The 25,748-nt window shown below is 32.8% G+C and overlaps 1 protein-coding gene across 16 annotated transcripts in view; it reads right to left on the bottom strand.

Moving 5' to 3' along the window:
• Positions 1 to 25,748, bottom strand: part of EPHA5 (EPH receptor A5) — a 355,442-nt gene that overhangs the window by 81,874 nt on the left and 247,820 nt on the right. For 8 of the 16 annotated variants that reach the window (XM_002745798.6, XM_002745799.6, XM_008993256.5 and 5 more), the window contains 3 exons: positions 20,129 to 20,253; positions 14,990 to 15,149; positions 3,384 to 3,489 (listed from right to left, as the gene is read on the bottom strand). In XM_002745798.6, the coding sequence (XP_002745844.1) occupies positions 3,384 to 3,489; positions 14,990 to 15,149; positions 20,129 to 20,253 (391 nt within the window). The remainder of the gene's footprint in view (positions 1 to 3,383; positions 3,490 to 14,989; positions 15,150 to 20,128; positions 20,254 to 25,748) is intronic. The other 8 variants (XM_008993253.5, XM_008993255.5, XM_078367968.1 and 5 more) reach the window with 1 other exon arrangement.

The raw sequence follows: 25,748 nt of genomic DNA, 5'->3' as shown, positions 1-25,748 counted from the left end.
GATTTAAAAAAAAAAAAAAAAAAGTCTTTCAAGAATCATACCATTTAGCTTTTGAATAATTGTACTTACATAAAATAAATATAAAATAATTTGTCCATGAAGTGTAAACACAAAGGCCAAATATGTTTCTATCATGTGACAAATGCCCCCTGAAATTCAAGAAACTACATTCAACAAAATAAAGTAATTAAAATTTCACACAAAACATTGGCTTGTAGAAAAGTACAAGCCTCAGATTTGTTTTTGGTGAAATGTCCTGTCTTTTCAACTGCAAATTCCTAGTGTCAGCATCTTAAACTCTTGTGAAGTTAAATTGGATTAGGAAAGAATTTTAATATAAATGAACAATGTACTAATTGCTAATATGTTGCCGTTTTTAAAATTAATTACACTTTCATTAGACAAAATGTTCAAAATTTTCTTATCAAGCCTTGAATTTGGCAGGAAATTAAGCTATGTCTTTTTGGCATAGATCTGATTCCAGTACAAATGAGATATTATACTAAAATTTCATTATTCTTGAACAGCAATTTCAGGTACATAAGGAATGTGTGTGTGTGTGTGTGTGAGAGAGAGAGAGAGAGAGAGAGAGAGAGAGAGAGAGAGAGAGAGAGAGAGGAGAGAGAGAGACAGAGACAGAGACAGAGACAGAGACAGAGACAGAGACATGGTTAGGGCTTGTGTCCCCACCCAAATCTTATCTTGAATTGCAATCCCCATATCCCCACATGTCAAGGGAGAGATCAGGTGGAGATAACTGAATCATGGGTGTGGTTTTCCCCATGCTGTTTTCATGATAGTAAGTTTGTTCTCAAGAGATCTAATGGTTTTATAAGTGGCTCTCCCCCCTTGGCTTATCATTTCTCCTTCCTGTCACCTTGTGAACAGGTGTCTTCCTCCATGATTGTGGGATTCCTGAGACCAATCCCTGCCATGTGGAACTGTGAGTCAATTAAGGCTCTTTTCCTTATAAATTACCCAATCTTCAACAATTCTTGATAACAGTGTAAGACTATCATACAGTGTGTGTGGGTGACTTTGTATGAATGTGTGTGGGTATGTACTAAAATGATACTATCCATCTGTTACCAAATAGTAAGTAGATTGAATGTTCTTTCTTTTTTGAGGCAGAGTTTCGCTCTTGTTACCCAGGCTCGAGTGCAATGGCGCAATCTCGGCTCACCGCAACCTCCGCCTCCTGGGTTCAGGCAATTCTCCTGCCTCAGCCTCCTGAGTAGCTGGGATTACAGGCACATGCCACCATGCCCAGCTAATTTTTTGTATTTTTAGTAGAGACGGGGTTTCACCATGTTGACCAGGATGGTCTCAATCTCTTGACCTCGTGATCCACCCGCCTCAGCCTCCCAAAGTGCTGGGATTACAGGCTTGAGCCACCGCGCCCGGCCTTGAATGTTCTTTCAAACATTTTGTCTAATGCTGATGATGCCACATAAGAATAAGCAAGAATCCATAGCAAAATGTCACCAGTAAATTCACTGTGCTAAGTCTACAACAATGTATTTCTTATATTTGATGTGTATCTTTTAATAAATTCTCAAAAATACAGATTCATTGGATTCTAGACCTTGTTTTTTTTTTTTCTTTTCATTTTGTGTTTATTTCCCCTAAGTGTGGACAGAATAATACAGAATCTTCTTATAACCTCCATGTTCATAAATATAACTGACATTTATTTGATGTATTAGAAAGTAAGACACTAACTCTTAGTCAGAAGAATTGAAATGGCATTACAAATCGGCTATGCAAAGGTATTATCTATATCTGGAGTATAAAAGACACATTGTCACATGGTAGTTTTCTTAGTTACAATTTATGCAACTTAATTATACTATTGGATCAAAATCTGAGCTAAGTTTTCATGAGAGACTGGTGAAATCAGCTTATCTTCCAGAAAGCAGGAATATAGGTTGGGCATTCTCCCCAGTGACTTCAGAGAGATGAAATCAGTGGAGCACTAGATAGCCATCCTCCTATCTGGGATGGACTTAATTGTCCTCAACAGAACACAAACTGCACCCTAGCTGGAAATTCTGAAAGTATATAAATGCTAATCTAACATTAAAAGTAAGCGATGAATTACTACATACATTCTTAAGAAAACTTCAAACGCTCAAATAAATTAGAACCAGAATAAATTGAATTTTCAGATACAATAAGGGGATGTTCAAAGAAATTTGCAATATTTTATGAAAATAAACTGCTAACTTCTGTAATTTAAAAATATAGTCATAAATCTTTTCAAAACACAATATGCAGTACATTGAAAAGTGCCTAATTCTGTATATTTATATGTTGAATAGGTACTAAAGATTCAAAAATAAATGAGTAGAACATAAGAAAATCAATATGAATATTGATTTCCTGACTTTTTTTGGACCTTGTGGTCAGAAATAAATATTTCACTTTCACTTTTTTTGTCAGAAATAAATATTTCCATGAAGACTTTCATCAAGTTTCTATAATTATCTAACACCAAAATAAATTTTCAAATAGACAGCTCCCATTACTAAATATACCTTCTAACAATAGCCTGGATTTAAAAAATACATGAAAATATGTTTGTTGTAGGAAAACAGCGTACTCTTGTTTTATTTTCTTTATTTTGTTTTATTCTACTTTATTTTATTTTTAGGAAGGTTGATTATTCTCAGCTCAATGTCAGGAAGCACCTAGAAAAACTCTTGTTAGGACTCTACCTAATAAGAGCTAGGTATAAAATGAAAAATCTGGCTATGTAATATATAACATATATTCATGTATCTATAGACATAATACATGATGTACAATTCACTTCAAATCAGTATAGACTATGATTGATTATTCAGGTTGAAATCACTTAGAAGCTGAAAATAAAAGCATTCAATGAAAAGGTTTGGTCATTTTCCAAGTGGCTTGTTTACCAGAATTTCTGCTTTGCGTACATCACCCTGTTAGGATAGAATGCTAGCTAACTAGAATTATGTCTTATTCCTTAAAAACATGCTTGGCACAGACATAGCTTTTCCCAAACACCAATTAAACTTGAAGAAGGCAACCATATATACTTTAGAGAGACAAAAACCATTCAGATTTTAAAAACTTGTGTAATATAAAGACACACAGGTATATTAACCAAATAAACAATAACACATTAATACAACTCTTATTAAAAAAAATGCTTACCTAAAAAGAGAAATTGTGTGCTTAAAAACTATCAATAATATGGACAAGACAAGGCTTAGGAATTGCATCATGTATTGAGATTATCTGCTGATATATTGCTTGCCTGATTTGTTCTGGGATGTGCTCAACAGCCAAATGATCAGATCAAGGTGAGGAAGAGATCAGCTGCAAAAGTTCAGAATCACAGCTTCTTCTCTTACCTTCCACTGAGGAGGAAGCCAATAACCACTGCCAACAAAATGACTCCCACTGTCACAGACACAGCAATTATAGGAATCTGGCTTTGATCGCTGGATGCTGCAACTGCTGATAGGAGACACAGAAAATAGAGCTTGTAGTTAAAGTGATCACATGCATTCAAAATAAAAGCTGCTTAATAGACAGTAATCAATTCATGATTTAAGCAATTTACCCACACTTGGCTGAAATTTTCTCCTAATATCCTTTCTTATAAGTGTGTAATTGAAAAGCCATCTTTAGTAGAAAATATTTACTTTCCAAATAGAGATTTGAGAGCATCACTAAGTCACTGATGATTTCCTTGTCATCATAAAAAATGAATGCATGTTGTTTGTATAGTATTCATCTAGGGACCTCAGGTCTGCAGATTAAAATGGAACTTCTTTATCGACCTCAAACACCTTAATCTAAATACAAGGTGCTAGGTATATATGATTTGACATTTTTAGAGTTTGTATTCTGCTGTTCTCTAGAAAAAAAACCGATGAACCCAGATAGGACTTTTTTTTCCCTATACACATAGCTTGAAGTCCAAAATAATGTCGCTATGGCCTCATTGAAGTAAAATGTAGTATCACCATTCTGAATACTATTATAAAAACACAACTTAAAGCACAATATAACCAGTAAGTATATTTCATAAGTAAATTCACCTTTTGAAAAATATCAAGGCAAATATTTAAAAGTAGAGGAACCTATCTTAAGATTGGATACATTTACATCACCTAATTTTTAAATACAAAGATTTATATTAAATGTTTTATATTTTAGCATAAAATTGCCATCCTAAGAGGAACATGGACATGATTAGGTAGTTGTACTTAAAATAAGAAAATAAATTTTACTTTTGTGCTGATAACTAATGTTGATTAAAATAAAATGCCGATAAGCAAAATAAATTTTACTAATGTTCTTCAGAATCTCTCCGTAGAATATCTAGCATGCTTCTTGTTTAATGACATGGTCAATTCGTTAACTTCAGAGTAGCACTAGTTCAGCTCCATGGTATCAAATATTGTCACTGAAATTCATAACAACCCATGTTTTGTTTTTCCCAACCCCTTACCAGATCTTGGCCTACCACAAGTTTTGGATCTTCAAACACTTCCCTTTCTATTTTAGTCACATTATTCTCAATTCATTCTAACCAAAACTAAGTGATTCTCTGACCACCTTCTTATACTGGTCTATTTTCAACTATTTTAGACTAGTATTTAAATCCCGATATCATTAATGGCTGGTTTGAGTAAAATTATTATTTGCAATATAATGTGCTCTTACCTTCTCCCTTTTTGCATAATAGGTACAAAAGTTTTATCCTGTTTTCTCCTATTCTCTGATGCTAAAGTCAGTGGTAAGAAATTTAGTTATTGGCTATAGTATCTACTAGGTAGGAAAAAAACTATGTACCCTTTCCCCAAGACCTGCTTTATTAATCTCTAAACATTGATTATTTCCACCACTGCTTTTTTTCTCTCTTTCAATTTCTTTTTGTCAGAGGGCCCTGCTTTCAGAAAGAAAAACATGCAGACTGCACTCAGACATTCAATGTTCTTCTAGTAGGCTGCAACTGCTGCTTGAATGCCTTAATTCTCTATTATTAATTTCCTAGTAAAATCATCCCTGTAATGAGTCTTCTTCATTTGCTCTGTATGTTAATCCATTCCCACTTCCCACATTTGAGAAATGCTAAACTTTAGGCCTAGCTCTTTCAACAATCTCCCTCTGGGAGAGTTTTGCTGCCTTATAAACTACTCTCCTACTTACAAACCTAGGTAGATATCACCTTTAGGGAGAAATAAATATTTATATCTAAACTTACTAGGGTTAATTCAACCCAAATTGGAAAATAGGTCCAACATTTACTATATATATGGGTCAAGAAAATTATTTAACCTTTTAAAGTCACATTTGCATAATCTCCAAATAGGGATAATTTTGCTGGATCATTATATTTCTGTTAAGATAAAGATTATACATATAATACACTTAGTATAAAGCTTCAATTACTGACAGCCTTAAATAAATAGTAAACATTATTTATACTTTAATCTCCTTCTTTGTTTACCATTCTTATATTTCCTATTTGTCAGCATCTTGACAGAGGTATCCGAAATCAGCCTCATCTAAGAACCAACATTTTAAAATTCTCTCTGAAACTTTTTATTCTTCTGCCTTTGAATTCCATGCACAATATGATATTTGTCATATGCAATGAATACTTCTGCATTTAACGTACCCTGCACCATGATAAGGAGTTTGACTTAGCTGAATGTATACCTTAAACTGCAAACTCTCTTCCTCTTGGTTTCTATGGCATCAGGCAAGCTGCTTCTACTTTGTCCCTCTATGAAGTTCTGCTTTGTCAGTTCTGTTGGCTTCATATTCTTTTCCCAAACACCATGCATGAGTGATTCTTCATGAATGCTCACTCCTAATCCTTCTCACTTCTCTCCATTTCTGTCTTTTTTTCCCTCCCTTTCTTTCTTCCTCTCTCTGATTCTTTCTTCATGATATTACTTAACAACTATCAGGGTCACAAATTTATATCTTCAATCCTATTTCTCTCCAAAACATCTTTCTATTTTTATAGCAAACTGCTTAACCCTTTCTTTAGATTTTATTGTTACATGCAAATCAACATGTTTAAAATTGGCCCTTCCATCACATCTACTCCCAAAGGCGTTAACAAAAACACATGTCAACAAATAAACATATCATTAATCAAACCAAAAAATCAAACTGATTGGATCTCTTTCTGGTTTCTTTGAGCTATCACTAAATCTTTCTTAACTTCTGCTTGTTCATTAATTACCGAATATTTTTGTGTTTCTCCCCAGGTGTCACTTATTTTCATCCAATACTCACCTATTTTATTCAAACCTGTATGATCAAAATGGTGGAATATGGTTCATATCATTTTAAGTGTTCTCTGCCTTCTATGTGTTCATATCAAATATCCAAAATATAACTTTTATGATGTTTCCCTGATCAAAAACTTTAGAGATTCCTACTACCTTTGGAAGAAAATTCCCAAATGCTCAGTCTAGCATTCAAAAGCCCTTCTGATCTGAGTCTAATAATTATTCCAATTCTTCATGTGCCAGTTTGGGAACTCTCACAGATACAGTTTTGAAGGAAGAGTGAACAATTGCTCAGAAATAAGGATTAAAAACAGAGTAACTTCAGATTGGTCAAAGTATTAAATTTGAGAAAAAATATAAAATTTTGGTAGTGTCAAATTATTCATTTTTAGTAATTTCCAAGACCTAATTTAAGAATGTGCTAAAATAGTGCACCTCTGTATAGGAAAATATATTGCACTAAAATAATTGCTAATGGCATTAAAAAATTGTAAATATGCTGTTAATACATTTTATGAATACAAGTAATGTCAAATCATAAACATTAATACTCCATGTGTTTAACTAATGTCCTCTGAAATCAGTTAATTTTTGTGTAATAAGCAATTGGGGCCTATTTTGTGAGGAATAATTTTAAAAATATTTATTTTTTTTTAGAATAATTTAAAGAATGTTTGCAATATTTTCTAAGGTCCTTGATGGGTTTAAATTTTTTGTTTCATTTGGAGACAAGGTCTTACCCTGTCACCCAGGCTGGAGTACAGTGACACGATGTTGGTTCACTGCAACCTCTGCCACGGGGGATCATGTGATCCTTCCATGTCAACCTCCCAAGCAGCTGAGACTACAGGCATGCACCACAACGCTGGCTAATTTTTGTGATTTTTTGGTAAAGAAGGGGTTTCACCAATTAGCCCAGGCTGATCTGTAACTCCGAGCTCAAGCAATTCACCCACCTCAGTTTCAGGTTTATTTATTAAGTGTTCCATATGCATTAATTAATGTGTGAGCTTTTTCTAATAGAAAATGATTTATCAAGATTTTTGAATTGTTTATTCTTTTGTTTGTCCGAGGGCATCAATGCTATCATTAATTATATTAACTCAGATGAAAATAAATAATTTACAGGGTACTGTCAATGCTTTCATGCTTATTGATTTTTCTAGGAGTGAGAAAAATACATTTAGGTCAAGTAGGAGCTATGGTAATCATGTCAACCTGTTGTTAAAATTTTAATCTTCAAAATATGAACCTCAAGCACTTTGGGAGGCCGAGGCAGGTGGATCTCCTCAGGTCAGGAGTTTGAGAAGAGCCTGACGAACATGGAGAAACCCTGATTCTACTAAAAATACAAAATTAACTGGCATGGTGGTGCATGCCTGTAATCCCAGATACTTGGGAGGCTGAAGCAGGAGAATCACTTGAACCCAGGAGGCGGAGTTTGCAGTGAGCCAAGATCGTGCCACTGTACTCCAGCCTGGGCAAAAAGAGCAAAACTATGTCTCACAAAAGAAAAAAAAAAAGAGAGAGAGAGAGAGAAAAAGAAAAAAATGAAACTTTAGTTACACATGTTTCTCATTTTATTATGTTTGCTAAAAACTAGTTGATTAATGATGTTCTTTTGGAAAAACAGCTGGAAAATGTCATGGAAACACTAAAAAATATTGAAGTAATGTAATACCCTATGGTGAGAGGTCATCAATTATAAAAATTAATATTCTTTAATAAATAATTTTTTTTAAAAAAGTCATTATACATCTGCATCATGCCTGGAAATTTTAAGGCAGCATATATTGAGAAGTCACATTCTTTTACCTCACGTTGCTTCTCACACTCCTGGTTGTAGACCCACATTACATGGATAGTCTCTAGACTTTGTTGCCTCACGTATATATGTGAAGAATTCATCATTGAAGGTTAAAATAATTATAAGAGCCAGATTATAAGCCTACAGGTGAGACTGAGAATTTGGGATCCTTCTCTCCCAGCAATAGGTAACCAAATACTTTCTTAACCTGGGTAACTTAATCAAAGGCATGATTTTTTGATGAATGAGTATGTAGGTATCAGTGGAAACATTAAAATCATTATGGTAGGCATATGTTGAACATCATTAGCTATCAGTGATTTTCAAAATAATGAGATACCACTAGGCACTTATTCAAAATGGCTAACAAATAAGTAAATAAATAATGATGACTCCAAATGTTGACAAGGATGTAAAGAACCCAGATCATTCTTCCACTGCAGGTGGGAATGGAAAACAGTACAGTCGTTTTGGAAAACATGTTGGTGGTTTCTTATGAAATAAAATATACAGTTACTGCACAATGCAGTATTGTACTTTTGGAAATTTATCCTAGAGAAATAAAAACTTATGTAGACATAAAAACAAATGTTTACAGTATCTTTATTTGTAAAAGCAAAAACTATAATTAGCTCTGACATCCTTCAACAGATTAACGGAGGTTAAACAAATTTTGGCACATACATATCATGGAATATTATTGAGTTAATAAAAATTAACAAACTCCATACATACCACAATCTGGATGAATCTGCAGGGAATTATGCTAAATGAAAAAAGCCAATTCAAAAGTAAAAAGTCACATACTGCCTGTTTCTATTTACAAAATATTTTTGAAATGTGAAAACCTTATACATGAATGGAAGATTAATGATTTCCAGGGCTTAGTGATGCCACAATATTTGTTCTTAAAGGCAATGGGTGTGGTTATAAAAGGTCAACACAAGGTATCTTTATAATGTTGGCATTGTTTGGTAACTTGAGGTCTGCTGTTACACAAACCTGTTCAAGTGACCAAATTGCATAGAATCTAATATACATTCATATCCATATACAGATATACAAAGGAATACAAGAAAATAGGATTAAGATCTGTGGATTGACATTATCAATGTCAGTGTTCTTGTTGTAATATTACACTATGGTTCTGCAAAATATTACCATGGGAAAAACTAAGTAAAGTGTGTAAGAGTCTCTGTATTGCTATTACACTTGAATGTAAATTCAGTTGTCTCAATACAACTTTTAATAAAAAATACAATAAAATGTGGCACATATACACAATGGAATACTATGCCGACATAAAAAAGGATGAGTTCATGTCTTTTGCAGGGACATGGATGAAACTGGAAACCATTATTCTCAGCAAACTGACACAAGAATAGAAAACCAAACGCTTCATGTTCTCACTCATAAGTGGGTGTTGAACAATGAGAACACATGAACACAGTGAGGGGGAACATCATACACCAGGGCCTGTCAAGGGGTCTTGGGCTAGGGGAGGGATAAAAGGGGGGAAAAAAAGAAAAAAAAAGCCTAATATCATTATTCCAGTATTTAGATTATACAGATTTGAGACAAATATGTAAGAGTTGGAGAAAAGAAAGTGATGCATTTTATAAAATTAGAAGAATTACAAATGTGATTCATAAATCTCGAACATGTAGAGGTTAGGATAGATGCAGTGACAGTCTCAAAGCTTCAAGATAAAATATGTTAAAAGAAACAAGAAAGGGAGCTAAAAGTTTGGCTGAATGGGTTTATTAATGGTAAGTTTATTTGTTAATGTGTTTTTCTGTCACTGCTGTGGAGAACAGGGATAATATAAGAAATCAGCACAATAAAATTAAAATGAAGAGGATAACAATTAAACATATAAACTGTAGCTTGGCAAAGAAAGAGTAATTGGAGGTTTTCTACCCAAATCTTCACATTAAATAGTTTTTCCTAAAAAAATAGTTCTGCATTCCTGTTTGTATTACTATTTGTATTTCGCTTTAGGGCTATATTTTGACTTACAAGAAAATGTCAATAAAAAATGAGCCATCATAACATTTTAACTTTTTGTTGACAAATTACTGAAATGTAATATAAATTAGTAAATAATACATTAAAAAAGCAAATCACAAAAAGGAGTCAACACTTCATTATTTGTATCATCATTATGAATTGAACAGGCAATTGAAAAATTCTTTTTAAAAAGCATACTCAAGTAAATTGTAAAATAATTTTCTTTTCTTACAAACCTGACTGATAAAATAGATTTTTCTTAGTACGAATGGCTCAGTAAAGCCAGAACTCCTAACTATCACTTACTAAATGAAAAATCACTGATAACTTAAAGAGAAAAAATACAAATATATTTATTGTATGTTTGCCATAATTACTGTATTCAAGTATTTGAAGATCTTGTTGGGGAAATAATAAATATACATAAAGAACAAAATTATAATATGAAGTAAATAATTGTTCAGTAAAATAATTAATGTGATTATAGAAAATACTACAAATGAAAGACTTTTCATTGACAATACAAACGTTTTGAAAAAAAAAGTATTATTTTAATTATCATTGTGTATCTTCTTTGATTCTTTATTAGACAATAGGCCTTGAGAAAGAAGGGATTATGACTTAGAATTATTTGAATCACATATAGCATCTAGTGTTAAAAAACAAACAAATCTTTGATGTCTAGAAATTAAAATAAAATTTTAAATAATGAGCAAAACTATTATTCTAAAATGCCTTTCAAAACAAATATTCCATTCAAAATTAAACACAGTATGTTCTTTTTGTATAGAGAGAAGTTTCCATGTGTTACTCATGTTAATTTCCTCAAGACCTAGCAAAGCCTAATATGTTATAGGAGGTCAATATATTCTTGTTGAATTATATTCAGAAAATATTATACATAAAGATGAAAAGAGACTTAATATATAATAGACACTTTCTACAAATAATAAACTTATTCTTTAAAAAGCTTGTAAGAAAACATACACATAGATGAGTAAAAATAAGATTTTACTCTAGTAGCTAGGAGGCAATATGATCTTAAAATATTTTCATTTGCTATTAAAAATAATGTTACAATCTAGTCATAAAAATATTAGTGGGTGCAATATTTTGGAAAAGTACTGTGTGCCATTAACAGAAGTAGGCTTCAGAAGGTGGATGATAAGAAACTTCTGGGAGTTAAAAGAACTTGTTCTAACCCAATGTAAAGAAACTAAGAACTTTGAGAAAAGGTTTGACGAAATGCTAACAAGAATAGACAATATAGAGAGGAATATAAATGAACTAACGGAGTTGAAAAACACAACACAGAAACTTAGCGAAATATGCACAAGTTTGAATAGCCGAATTGATCAAGCAGAAGAAAGGATATCAGAGGTCGAAGACCTACTTAATGAAATAAAATGAGAAGACAAGAATAGAGAAAAAAGGATAAAAAGGAATGAACAAAATCTCCAAGAAATATGGGACTATATGAAAAGACCTAATTTACGTTTGATAGGTGTACCTGAATACGACGAAGAGAATAAATCCAAGCTGGAAAATACTCTTCAGGATATTATTCAGGAAAATGTTCCTAATCTAGCAAAGCAGGACAATATTCAACTCCAGGTAATACAGAGAACACCACAAAGATATTCCTCAAGAAGAGCAACCCCAAGGCATATAACCGTTAGATTCACTAGGGTTGAAACAAAGGAGAAAATACTAAGGGCAGCCAGAGAGAAAGGTCAGGTTACCCACAAAGGGAAGCCTATTAGACTTACAGCAGATCTCTCAGCAGAAACCCTACAAGCCAGAAGAGAGTGGGGGCTGATATTCAACATCCTTAAAGAACAGAACTTTCAGCCCAGAATTTCATATCCTGCCAAACTAAGCTTCACAGTTGAAGGAAAAATAAAATATTTTATGAACAAGCAAGTACTCAGAGATTTTATTACCACCAGGCCTGCTTTACAAGAGCTTCTGAAAGAAACATTATACATAGAAAGGAACAACTACTATTAGCCTTTCTAAAAATATACCAAAAAGTAAAGAGCATCAACATAAAGAAGAATTTATATCAACAAATGGATAAAATAGCCAGTTAACATCAAATGGCAGTAACCCTAAATTTAAGTCGACTAAATCCCCCAATTAAAAGATATAGCCAAAACCTAACGGTATGCTACACCCAGACCCATTTCACATCCAAAGATACACTAAGACTTAAAACAAAGGGATGGAGAAAGATTTACCAACTAAATGGAGAGCAAAAGTAAATAAAAAGCAGGAGTTGCAATTCTCGCATCTGATAAAATAGATTTCAAAGCAACAAAGATATGGTGATAAAAGAATCAATGCAACAATAAGAGCTAACGATCCTAACACCCAGATACATAAGACTCATAAAGAGATTTAGACTCAACAAGACAGAAAATTAATAAGGATATCCAGGACTTGAACTCAGGTCCAGAACAAGTAAACTCAATAAATATTTATAGAGCTCTCCATTTTAAATACACAAAATATACATTCTCCACCTTAAATACACAAAATATTGATCAGCCATTATTAACACCCATTTTTAGAATGAAGCTACATTCCCGTTTTCTCTCCCTCTTTTTCTTCCTTTCTTCCTCTCCTTCACTCCTTTTTTTTTTCTTTCTTTCTAAAAAAAAAAAAAAAAGAAGAAGAAGAAAGGAACTTGTGTAAGCCTCTGAGATTCACTGGCTTCAGGTGAGACTCAGTACATTACCAACTATGGTGACCTCAGGGATAAAATATTTCTGCTTGAGAAAAGCAAAGGGAAAAGTAAACGGGACTTTGTCTTGCATCTTAGGTACTGGCATAACCACAGGGAGTTAGAGCACCAAGCAGGCACTTGGGGTCCCTACTTCTAGGACTCAACTATTAGATAGCATTTCTGTACTTGCCCTGGGCTGGAGCGGAGCCCACTGTCCTTAAGGGCAAGTCCCAGGCCAGACAGCATTCATGAGAAGCAGACATAAGAGACCTTGGGCCCTAAAGGAACACCAGAGGTAGTCTGGCACTACTCTCTATGGCCTGGGGAGGTGGTGGCTACAAGGTGAGGCTTCTCTGCCTTTGTAAAGAAAAACGAACTGTGAGAAGGACTATGTCTTGTTGTTTTTAGTGCCAGCTCAGCTACAATATAGTAGAATACCAGGTAGACTTCCAAGGTGATTTACTCTAGTCCCTGACTCCTAGATGGTACTTTTGAACTGACAGAAGGCCTGGGGTGACTAAAAAAAAAAAAAAGAAAAATATTAGTGGGTGATATTTCATTTTCTCTAGAAATTATATAGGAGAAATGTTTAAAGTAGTTATTTCAGGTAAAACTTTGTAAAAGTATACCAGAAGTGATTAACTATTAGTCATCTAAGTGATCTGATTGAGTTTTGGTAAGCATGGCAGCTACTATTTAACACATATGTAAATGATAGAATATTGAAAAGTCTGAAGCAAAACCAGTTGCTGAACATGCCAACATCCTAAAACTGAGTAGAATTTTACAGTTTTTATAAATGGGATTTTTCATTTGCATAGTTATCAAATCATATTTTGAGATTTCATATATGGCTTGTTCCCAGAGTTGGTAGACCACATAAGCAGTATTTATTACTAATTGTACCTAAATAGAATCAAGTCTTGTTAAAATGGCTAGCTTATATAACATGCCTTTCTTTCTAAATCCATTTCAGTTTCAAGGTGCAAGATTAAATAATCCATTGCCAATATTATGAAAATTTTCAGAGTAATATAATATGTTCCTTTTAAATCTAGTAAGAAAATTTTCTAATAGCTTTAGAACTTCAAATTTCAGTAGCCTCAATTAAACTTTATTTATAGATTTTTCTTGTGTAAGAGAACAAATTTATTATTTTTTTACAAAGCCACACTTTTCTATATAAAATTCAGTGAAGCAACACTTAGCTATTTTTAAGGAATAAAGATAATGTTTAAATCATTCAGCAAAATAATGCTTTAACAAGAAGTAGATATTAATTTTCAAAAGGGACATATTATATAGTTTCAATCACATTTTAATTTAGTAGCTCTTCTGATTCTTATAAAGTAGATTCATAACTAAATTATAATTTTGCTGATTTAAAAAAATAAATATGCAATTATTTTCTTAATTTTGAAATCACTAATTATTATGTAACTTGGCTTAAAGCAAATATACGCACACATAGACACTCATGTACACTTCTGACATTCACAATACTGTGTATTTCTTCACAAGAAAGCTTTAATAATGTCTATTGCTGTCTTCAAATTCTTCCATGTGTTTAGGACAAGTAAGTAACATAAATATTTTGTTAAAATTAAAGAAAAATGTTTTACACTATTAATAGGGGAAAAAGGTGATATAAAAATGGTGTTGCAAAAAATCTCCCAGATTCTCCACTTAAAGACAGTGCCAGAGACTTAATCTTTTTTATGAGATCAGATTGGTTCCTGAGAGCACCATTTTCTTGCTAAACTCAATGCTAAAGAAACTTCCCTGTGGAATTTTCATAGAAAGACTAAGACTAGTAGCCTAGTTCAATAAAAGAACTAAAAAAGTAAATGGCAATAATTCAATAAAGTATGGCAGCAGTGGAAAGAAAGTCTCTAAAAGCAAGTTTAAACATTTTTAAAGTATCTCCTGATGTACCATCTCCCAGAAGACTGAATGCAATGAGGAGCAGGGACCAATGTGTTAACCCGCCGACCTACCATAATAGCATGACAGATGCTTCCTATCTGAAGGGGTCATGCCTGGGAGAGGGAGAGGGAGAGGGAGACTGACAGAGTGCCCAGGGAGGGTATTGATCCACTGACTCTTTTCTGGTAACCATTACGGAGACATGAGTTGACAGTAATTAAAATGACTTACACACTGGGGTGGTTTCAAACTCAAATCTTCGACTGAAGACACCATAGCCTGCTGCTGTACGTGCTCGAATTTGGAAGACATAAACTGAAGCTGGTTTCAAGCCCTCTGCAGTAATAGTTGTCTCTTTAGATTTGATAATTGTGTAGCTGGTCTCTTGGTCCTTGGGATGCACATGCACATACAATAAAAAAAATGTCAGCATATCAATTACTAATGATAGCAAAATTTAGAACCATAGATCAGAAAATAAATCAGAAACCAATGGACTCTATTAGTACAAATATAATATGTTAGAAAAAAAATCTTACACAACCTAGGTGTGCTATTTACATAGAATATTGAAGTTTTTTCTAGAACTCAGGGTGGTGGGTGACATACTGTCCACCCATCTAGAATACTTGCTTTTGGCAGTAATAAATTTGTAAAACTTTGAAACAATGTTGTAGGAGATTGATTATTTTACAGACTCAATTTTAGTATTGTTATTTGTGTGCTTTTTCCCTCCGATATAGTTTATTAGAGCATAACTAACATCCTGCCTATTCACATAGAAAGTTAACAATAACTCCCATTCTGTGAGATAAGACTTACGCTTTAACTCTTTAGTGAATTTGATTTCTAATTGTATTTAGGTCGTAGGTAAGAAATTAGTACTTCACTGGTGAAATTTAATTTTAATTCACTAAGTCTAAATAGAGAGCATTAAAGAAAAAATGCAAATAAGGAAGGCATTTTTATTCTTCTTTGAAAATATTCTTTTTTTCAGGGGTAAGTAGTTAATGGAGATGGAGTAGGAAAAAAAATACTGGAAACATAGTTCTGGGAACTGAAACAGATAGGAACTGTTTCTATTTTGATGGTCACAAAAGTTTAGACTCCTCATTATCTCTCTGAAGTTTCCACACCGACTTTAGCATAAATCCTGAAATTGCATGCTAAAATATAGCAGGTTCATTTCAGTTTCCTTATCAGTAAAACTGGGGTAGAGATTTGCTTGGGTCTCCTCATAGAGATGTTGTAAAAATGAAACAGGTAATATATGTGGAGACATTTAATAAACTTTAATACATGTTTTAATTTTCACAATTATTTTATATATTTGTAATTCTTTCTAATATGGCATGTCAAAGTTGACTACCACTAATACTATCTAAAATATACACTCTATAAACATTTTTCTTTTAAAACAATCTACCATTTTTCTTGTAATATATTTAAATATACAAAATTATCTTAGAGTTAAGTAAATTCAAAATTCTTTCTAAATAGTCATGGTATAATTTGTAAACCAAATATCACATTTTCGGACTAATCCTAGGTAAATGATTGATCTTTAATTTTTTAAACCACAAATTAAGTATCTAAACTTTAACGTATTTAGAAAATTTTATTAAAGTTGAGCAAAAGATTCAAAGTAGGTAATTAAATTTTATAAAACTTTACCTAATAATACCAGTACATTTCTTCATTGGTAAACATACATCGCTCTTCTAGTATGCTAGGATCACAGCAGTATAAAGCAAACAATTTCTTGATGTGTTCCTTTTAACAGTTGTAAACAGCTTCTGTAAACTATGAGTTACTAATTTTTCTGAGAATGCACAGGTTTTTGGCAGAATAAACCTGATAATATTATTTGTTATTTATCATATTGTTGAAAAATATTATTTCTCCATATTATTGAAAAGTACTATTTCTCAATAATATTCTACTTTCCAGCTTGGCTATGATTGCTGTAGTAAATAAAAGTTAACTGTCTGTCTGTTGGCTGATATTTAAGGAAAATTTAATGTGGTGAAAAAGTCTAGTCAAAATTTAAGTGTGAAATTGTGATGAACTTTAAATAATTATCATTTTTACATAAAGGATTAACATTTGTAATATAAAAAGTTTGACAGATGACATCAATGACAGCATTATAATTTCAGCCATATTATTAAGTAGATGCGAAAATCTGGGTACACAGCTCTGAACTTGCTTTTTCTTCCTTACAATGGAGACAAAATTATTTATCAAGAATGTTGAAAGGAGATAGAGACAGAGATCATACATTTACCGCCAAGTACAATCTCTAGAAAATAGGTTCTACTTGGAATTGATTACTATTAACTCTGTAGCAGGAAGGTAAATTCTCCCATTGAAAAGTAGAAAAAACAAAACAACAATAGTTGTAAATCTTAACTACTGAAGGCACAATGAATGTATTTTGTAAAAATATTAGAAATTGACACTTTTTGCCAAAATAAAAAAATTTACAAGGAAAGTGGAATGCTGCTTCTTGAAATAATGTATGATCTAATATCAATTGCACAGCATTCTAACAATTAATATCATATATGTCTCAGTTATTCCTTAGCTAGAGTTTAATTGTACACTGTCTCTCTCTGAGTTAGCCATACACGTTATTAAAGAAAATTTAGCAAAGCATATTATCTAGTGGATCAAAACCGGCGTATATACATTGCGAATCATCTAAGTGTCTTTCAACATTTAATTCTGTTTCATTCCTTCAAATTACTCTCATATTGTAGTTTTCTACATATCACAAAATTTATGTAAAGATCTTCAACACCCACAATTGCCTGGCTGCCAAGTCCTTGGTCAGGGCAGTGCCTTTTTCTGACTTCATGCCCCAGCTGAGCAAATGAGCTACATTCCCCAGCTGCTTATCAAACACTGTTCACATGCAGTGAGGGGAGGGCCTCAGCAGAAGGAGCCAGCTGGCAAACACCCTGCCAAGGGGCAGCTTCCCTTTGGCTCTGCCTTTAATTAAGAGATGGCAGTAGGCCCATCATCACGTGGGAGCAGAGAAGCCCAATGACCTCTATTAGAGCAGGGCAATCAGAGGCAGAAATGCCAGCTGGCAAATGCATGTGCCCTGGAAAGCTCTGCCACCTGTGTCTGGCCAAAAGCCATCCAGTAAAATGGTGGTGTCATTCTGAAAGCTCAAAATCACTCTGAAACCTATCAAGACCCCTACCTCAATAGATGGTATGAAAGCTCATAATCCGTTTTTAATAAATAAAAGTCTTTTAAAAAATCTTTATAGGTATAACGTTGATATCAAAAATAAATTAATTACTTCCACCGATATATTATATAAGGATTTTGCTCCTTTTAATGAATGTAAATAGACAAACTATTATTAATTTATTGAAAATCTGTATAGAAATATTTTTTCCCAGGTAATTTTTTCTTAATTTGAGTTGTGTAGATAACATAATGGATTAATACCGCATTAAATATGAACTATTAAACATAAGACAAAATCATACTGAAATAAATGTAATTCAAAGAGGAATCAAACTATAAAGAAAATGATATCACAATATTGGTAAAACTCAGTAGAAGTAATATTTAATAGAAATTCCTTCCCACCACTTGTTGAGTAAGTCTTTGTTCTAAGAGAAGCAGCAACTTAAAAAAATAAATAAATTTGTGTTACTATTTAATATTACATATATAATAAAACTAATGCATATGCTGGGAAGTGGTCATGAAAATAATCAAAGGTTATTCATAAGGGGAAAAAACAGGATGTTTCCCTTAAGGACAAAAAAGAAAGCCAGCCATTAGTTCCAGCTGGTTGATTCAGAGCTAAAAGAAAATGTAAGTACTTGTTACACTTTTAGTCTTCCTGCTGCTAACCCTTATTGCATCTAGATGTATATAGTCAAATACACAGTTTTGGTGTCTGCATGCTTTAAAGTTCTGTTCTGCATTTTATCTTCTTTTAAAATCAACTTTAATCACAATGAAAATTTATAAACAATGCTCACAGCAGAATTCAGCATGTGTTAATATATATTTATATAACTCTACATAGCTTTGCATCAATATAGCATAACAAAGGTTACAAAAACTTGAGTAAGAAACATAAACCTTAATTTTACAATTTTTTTTTTGATATATACTATGTTTAAATTGCAGACTTCTGGAATTTGCAATGCTGTTTTTCACTCCTAATCTCAGAGGAACAGTAATCAGTGAGAAATTTTAATGTCACTATATCCCACTCAATTACACTTTTGTTGACAATAAACAGTGTTAACCATATCCCAACATAACTTTGTCTCAGTGGTATTATCTAAGAGCATTCTTGGTATTTAATAACCTCTTTTTGTCATCAAATAATGTATTTTATTACCTGTTTTTGAAATATAAGTGTCTTTTTGAAACATGAACCTTATTAGACAAAAAAAAAAGAAATATAAGTGTCAACATTTATGTTTCCTAATGATATGATAGTAGTATATAATACTAACAGTAAGTTATTTCTAGAAAGATGACTAAAAAATAATAGACTATTCATCCACTAATAAATTCAATATATGAACATTGTAAATCACAGATGAATGGGGCAGAAGTGGTGGGAAAACTCATATGGTGGCTACATATCTAAGCCACATACTCCAGCCTAGTTTTAGAAATTATAAGCTTTTTCAGTTTTCATCTGTATGACTCCTTCATTAGTAGCTCACTTGGATATGAATTCAGAAAAGAGGAAGAGTTTATTACAACCTTTAGACCTCAATAACTATTATGGTAAAGTGCATAAAAGTTGCTATAAGAGACTCAGAGAACAAGAGGATGTCAAGAAAATATAGGGAATGTGAAATATACGTATTTTATTTTTTACCTGAAATTTAAGAATAAAGTTTACACTACAGTGCCAGATGTTTGCTAAGAATATTTAAAAATTGTATGTGATATATGTGTCTCATCTTTCGTATCTCCTTAACAGTATAGGTGTTATGTTGAGTTACTGGCCGCAAGTACACACAATTTCTCTGTTAGCACACTGAAGTCACTACCGAAAGTCTACAGCTGAAGTATTTATAACACTTTCAAATGTCCTATGACTTCATCTTTTAATGCTGTGAAACTCAGTTAAGTGGATATTAGACTATATGGCAGTATCTAGGCAGGGTAAACTATTTGGCAGCAGCAGAACATGAAAAAAGAGCTCCCTGTACACTTCTAGCCTCCATAATTATGACTGAAGAATCAATTGTCATTGATTTATACATAAAATTGCAGCATACTCTTCTACAAATTGGATAATTGCAGTTGCTAAAATGAAAAAAAAAAAAAAGAAAAGAAAGAAAGTGAGGACATTTTTTATTCTGTTATTCTTACCTTTTCAAAATACTTGATTTCATACTCCAGGATGATTCCATTGGGGCGATCTGGCTCTTGCCAAGACAAAGAGATACTGTTTTTTGCAATCTTCCCTTTTTTCACATTGGTAACTGGAGAGGGAGCTGCAAAATATTTAAATAAAGAGCAATGTGATGAATAAGGCCCTAAAATTAAACCTGTTCTGTGTATTTTATATATTGGCATTTTGAGACTGTAGAATTATAAAAAAATTCCAATTAAATTTTAGTTTCTCTATATAAGGTTTAAAGATTCCGAAGATATTTTACAATCAGCTAAATATCCTTTTTTGTCATAATAAAACTGCAGTTTATATTTTCTCCAGTAGTTTAGAAATGTAAATTATTTTATTTTATATTTTATAAAGACATTCCTGATAACCTTATGCATCCTCTAAATTTCTAAAATGTATGAACTCTGTATGACATATCCCATTATGCTAATACGTGATTATAGTACCACATTTGCACAACACAAACTCTTTTATAATTTATGTTTGAAATTAATGGATTCTAAAATTATTAATAAATTATATATTAATCATGGGCAGGTTCCTAAAGAAACATGCCACCAAAGATATGGTACCCTTTAAATAATAGCAAATAAAATGAACATTTTCTTTTTCATTTTTCCCAAATATTTCATTAGAAATTATAGTAACTTCTGGTGATCATCACAATTTGCTATAGTTTCTATCAAACCTCTCTACTTGTCTAATGAAGAAATTATATATCTGCTATTTTGGATATGTCCGGATATTTTGAGTTCACAAAACACTTGAATATTTGAGTCAAAGTTCTTTTTATCAATCTACTGATATTTGTATAGTCAACAGGTCTAAAAGACATGGCAACATAGAAGAGTAAGCTATGAGTCCCCTAGTTCACTGTGGTGTTTATCAAAAAATACTAACGTTACCGAAATAGAAACAACATAGGATTAAGGAAGACAGTGAATTTTTGAATATATTTTGTTCAGTAGTGAATATCTTTATGAATCATGAATTATGCCCAATTTCCCATTATCACTACAAATTTATTGCTTTACACAACAGTAAAAAACCCAGAGAAAGACTAAGTCTTCAAGTTCTTTACTCACTTTACTTTTTAAAAAGTAAAATCTTATTTTAAAAAATGTGTCTATTTCTTATAGATAGTTGTCAGTTTTTATCTAATAAATTGATGGTATTACCACCTTGCTTTTAATAAATTATGTTTAATATGTATGCTCCATGAAGCTCCAGGAAATGATTTGGTTTAGTTCACTAATTTATTTCTAAGATGAGAAAATTGTTTAGCACATAGAAATTCAATAAATATTCATTGAATAAATGGATGGATGAATGAATGAATGGCAAATGCATATATAATTATATATCATTAAAAACCAAATTGATCTCATCATAGGTGAACATACTAGGATAATATTAGTTTGGGATTTGTGCTTCATTTTAAAACTTAATTGGTTCTTTAAAAAAAAATCAATCTTTTGTGGTAAAGACAACAAATAAATACCAAAACAGACACAATCAGCCTAAAGTAGAATACTTTGTAATTTACTTACATTCATCAAAGTTAAGCATAAACTATTTCATTTTCAAACACTTAGTTAACAAACACAAGTGTTTTGCAAACTCAGTTCAGTAGCTAAAAATATGCTTTAAAATACTGGCTTAGAATGAGGGAAGAAGACCACTTCTGAGCTCAGAATAGATCAGGAATAATTTCCTCTGTGACAAGAGCATCTCTGCATCTTCTGGGTAAGGCTGATGAAAGTGGGGATGCTGACAGCTCCTGGGGACATAATGATGATGCACAAATTGTGAATGGCAGTAATCCTACACCACTGCAAGTATCATGCACATTACAATAACGGTAACCAGGTTTGTCAGCATCAAGGAGCATGCTCAATTTATCTTATTTGTCTCCCTCGCTAATACCTTTTGCTCATTCTCTGCCAGCTCAACCTTTTAAGTCTGGTATCAAATGAAAATGATGACTTAGAGCATTTGTGCTTGTAAAATTTTGATGGATGATGTCAAATCATAAAACTACTACTGTCCCTGTATAAGGAGAGAACAAAATACCAAAGAAATCAAGTTGATAAGAGTATAAAATCATTAACAAAACTTCTGAGTTGTAGCTTTCAGATATGTAGAAATATTCCAAAATTTTCTATATTGTAGCTTCTGTGTTAGAGCTAATCTTTGCATATTAGTGTGATATGCAAGATACAGATCCTTTGAGCTACTACAGTTTCCATTATGAACTAATCATCTGGTCCGTTTCAAATATTTTAAGTTTTTAATTTAGAATAGTTTTATTTTTATAGAAAAATAAGAGTTCCCACATACCTTACATCCAGTGTCCCCTATTAGAAACATATTACATTATTACATTAACACATTGTATCTGTCACAATTTATGAACCAACACTGATAGATCATTACTAATTAAAGTCCATAGTTTATTTAGATTTTCTTAGTCTTTAATTAATAACCTTTTTCTGTCCAGGGATTCCATCCAGCATACCACATTAATTTAGTCATCACGTTTCCTTAGGCTCCTCGTGGCTAGGGCAGTTTTTCAGTTTCCTTGATTTGATGACCTTTATACCTCTGGAGCACACTGGTCATGTATTTTGTAAACTGTCTCTCAATTGGGATTAATTTAATATTTTTCTCATGATTAAAATGGGATTGTGGGTTTTTGGGGGGCTGACCACAAAGGTAAATTGCCACTCCTATTACATCATATTGAGAGTACACACTATCAATATATCATCACTGTTATGTTAACTTTGATTGCCTGAGGGACGTAGTTTACTGTGTTTCTCCATTGTAACACTTTTCCCCCAGCATTCAATATTGCGCTTTATGGAAGAAAGACACTATTTACAACCCACATTTAAGCAGTGGGAATTTATGATTCACTTTCTTGATGGTAGAATATCTACTTAAATTGTTAGGAATTTTTCTGCATGGAAATTTATCCTTTTTTCCTCATTTATAAATTTATTTTTTACATCAGTATGACATGGATATTTTTATACCTTGGTTTATAGTGTAATATTTTGTTAACTGAATTTGTTAATGCTTTGGCTGTTGGAAGCTCTTTCGGACCTCCATGTCTCTTTGATATACCCCCATCATTATGGGTTTGTTTGTGTTTTTATGACATCATTTTCTTATCTTCTGGCACTAAAAGACCAGGTACTCTAGGCTCATCTTGCTTATTCATTGCTCCATTCCTAGGGTCGTCCATTTGTGTAAGGAGAACTGCTTCCTTTATTGGCGAAGGTATTTGAAACTAAGATCTGGGTGTTGAATGTGTTCCTCACCACTGAGATGCCACTGCTTCTAAGTCCTCTCAGCTGACAGAACAAGGACATAAATATGTATATTAACTTGTGTATATCTACACATATTTATATACATAACTATTATATCTATATTAACCTAAAGATGCATATATACTGAGATTGCCAACTCTAATTAATTACCATATAAATAATTCTAGCTTCCTCACCTTACTTATCTTTAACCTCCCACTCTAATGGTGGCTGCCACCATCAGTCATCCAACTGACCTTAATCATTCAGTGTCAGTACATATGTCTAGTACGTACTGAATTATTCAGAATTGTTCATCTGTGTCTGTTTGACTTATTTATAATAATATAATGTAGAAACGTCTAATATCTCAATGACACAATAATACACAAAATCCTGCCATCAGTTGTATAAAACAATATAGTCTCCTTACTTTTCAGATATAGTAATCTAGTTTAAGGCACAGTGTTCCAAGATGGAATGGCCTGCCATGGCACAGATAGCTTGAAGTCAGATAGAATTGACTTCAATTGATTTCAAGTATTTTGGCAGCCAGCCATTTCTGTGTAATTCTGTTAGTTAACTTTTATAAACATATTTTCAATCTTTATTATAGGAACAATAATATAGATGCATCTTTTTTAAAGATTGATATCTTATTCTTCAGGTACAATGTTAGGTACTAGGTGGGTGCCAAATAAATACTACTTGTAATAATATCAGTTGTAAAATATTAGAAAATTGTTTAAGAATATTTTAATAATGAATTTTCCATTATTACTTAACTGTTTCATTCTTTATTAGTCAAAATTATTTGTAGCCTCTTCACTGAACTTGGCACTTTTTTAAATGCTTGATGAGATCCAAAGGCAAAGTGCTTATAGAGTTAAGATGCTTTTTTTCCCTGAATCCTGTGGCTTTGATGACTCTAAATTAATAAAAAGTTTTGAGTAAACTTCTTTGATTTTATTAATTAACAAAAAATGTTGGGCTTTCAAATGTTAAATAAAACACTGATAGTTACACTTAGTATAGAATAATGTCTTCTTCATTCTTTTTTTTTTTTTTTTTTTTTTTTTGAGACAGAGTTCCACTCTTGTTACCCAGGCTGGAGTGCAATGGTGCGATCTGGGCTCACCGCAACCTCTGCCTCCTGGGTTCAGGCAATCCTCCTGCCTCAGCCTCCTGAGTAGCTGGGATTACAGGCACGGGCCACCATGCCCAGCTAACTTTTTGTATTTTTAGTAGAAACGGGATTTCACCATGTTGACCAGGATGGTCTCGATCTTTGACCTCGTGATCCACCCACCTCGGCCTCCCAAAGTGCTGGGATAACAGGCTTGAGCCACCGCGCCCGGCCCCATTCTTTAAAATAAAATGAACATGATGAAAACATGAACCTCAGCTATGTTCAATGGAATAAGAAAATAGCATTCAAGCATCCCTGTGGCCAATACTTTCTGTATATTAAAATTATAAATAGAATCAAGTATTGGTTAAGTATATTTAGAAAAACAGATAAATATATCTCCATGCATTTGGTTTATCTACCCATATTTTATGTCTTAAAGCCTTGGGAGAGGTAAATAAAACAATACTGAAATCTTCTCGGTCTATGATAGTCCATGAATGTGTTTAAAACTTCATCAGATGACATTTTTTGGTTCATTTTTTATTGTCATATAATATAAACAATAAAGTGTACCAACCTTAAGTGCTCCATGAGCTTTTACATATGAAAACACCTTTTAGCCACAGTTCAGATAAAATTATTTGAATGTATGCAGCAGCCCAGAAAGTAATATGAGGTCTATTTTCAGTAAATACTATCCAACCAAAGTAACTAATATTTATTTTTCCACCCAGACATAGATGGGTGTTGAATTATCTTTTGGTGTGAACTATTATAAATAAAGTTACTTTAAAAATTGTTTTTAAGATGGAGTCTTGCTCTGTTGCCCAGGCTGGAGTGCAATGGTGCAATCTTGATTCACTGCAACCTCTGCCTCCTGGGTTTAAATGATTCTTCGGCCTCAGCCTCCCAAGTAGCTGAGACTACAGGCCTGTGCCACCACGCCTGGATAATTTTAGTAGAGACAGGGTTTCGCCACATTGAACAGGCTGGTCTTAAATTCCTGACCTCATGATACACCTGCCTTGGCCTCCCAAAGTGCTGGGATTACAGGTGTGAACCACCTCGCCAGGCTCTTGTATATGTTTTAATGACTTTCTGCTGCTTCTTGTTTTAGTCTTCAACTATTGCCAGCTG

Source organism: Callithrix jacchus, chromosome 3 (genome assembly GCF_049354715.1).
Source record: "Callithrix jacchus isolate 240 chromosome 3, calJac240_pri, whole genome shotgun sequence".
Classification (NCBI taxonomy): domain Eukaryota; kingdom Metazoa; phylum Chordata; class Mammalia; order Primates; family Cebidae; genus Callithrix; species Callithrix jacchus.
The sequence above is the reverse complement of the archived record's forward strand: the minus strand, read 5'-3'. Positions and strand labels throughout refer to the sequence as shown.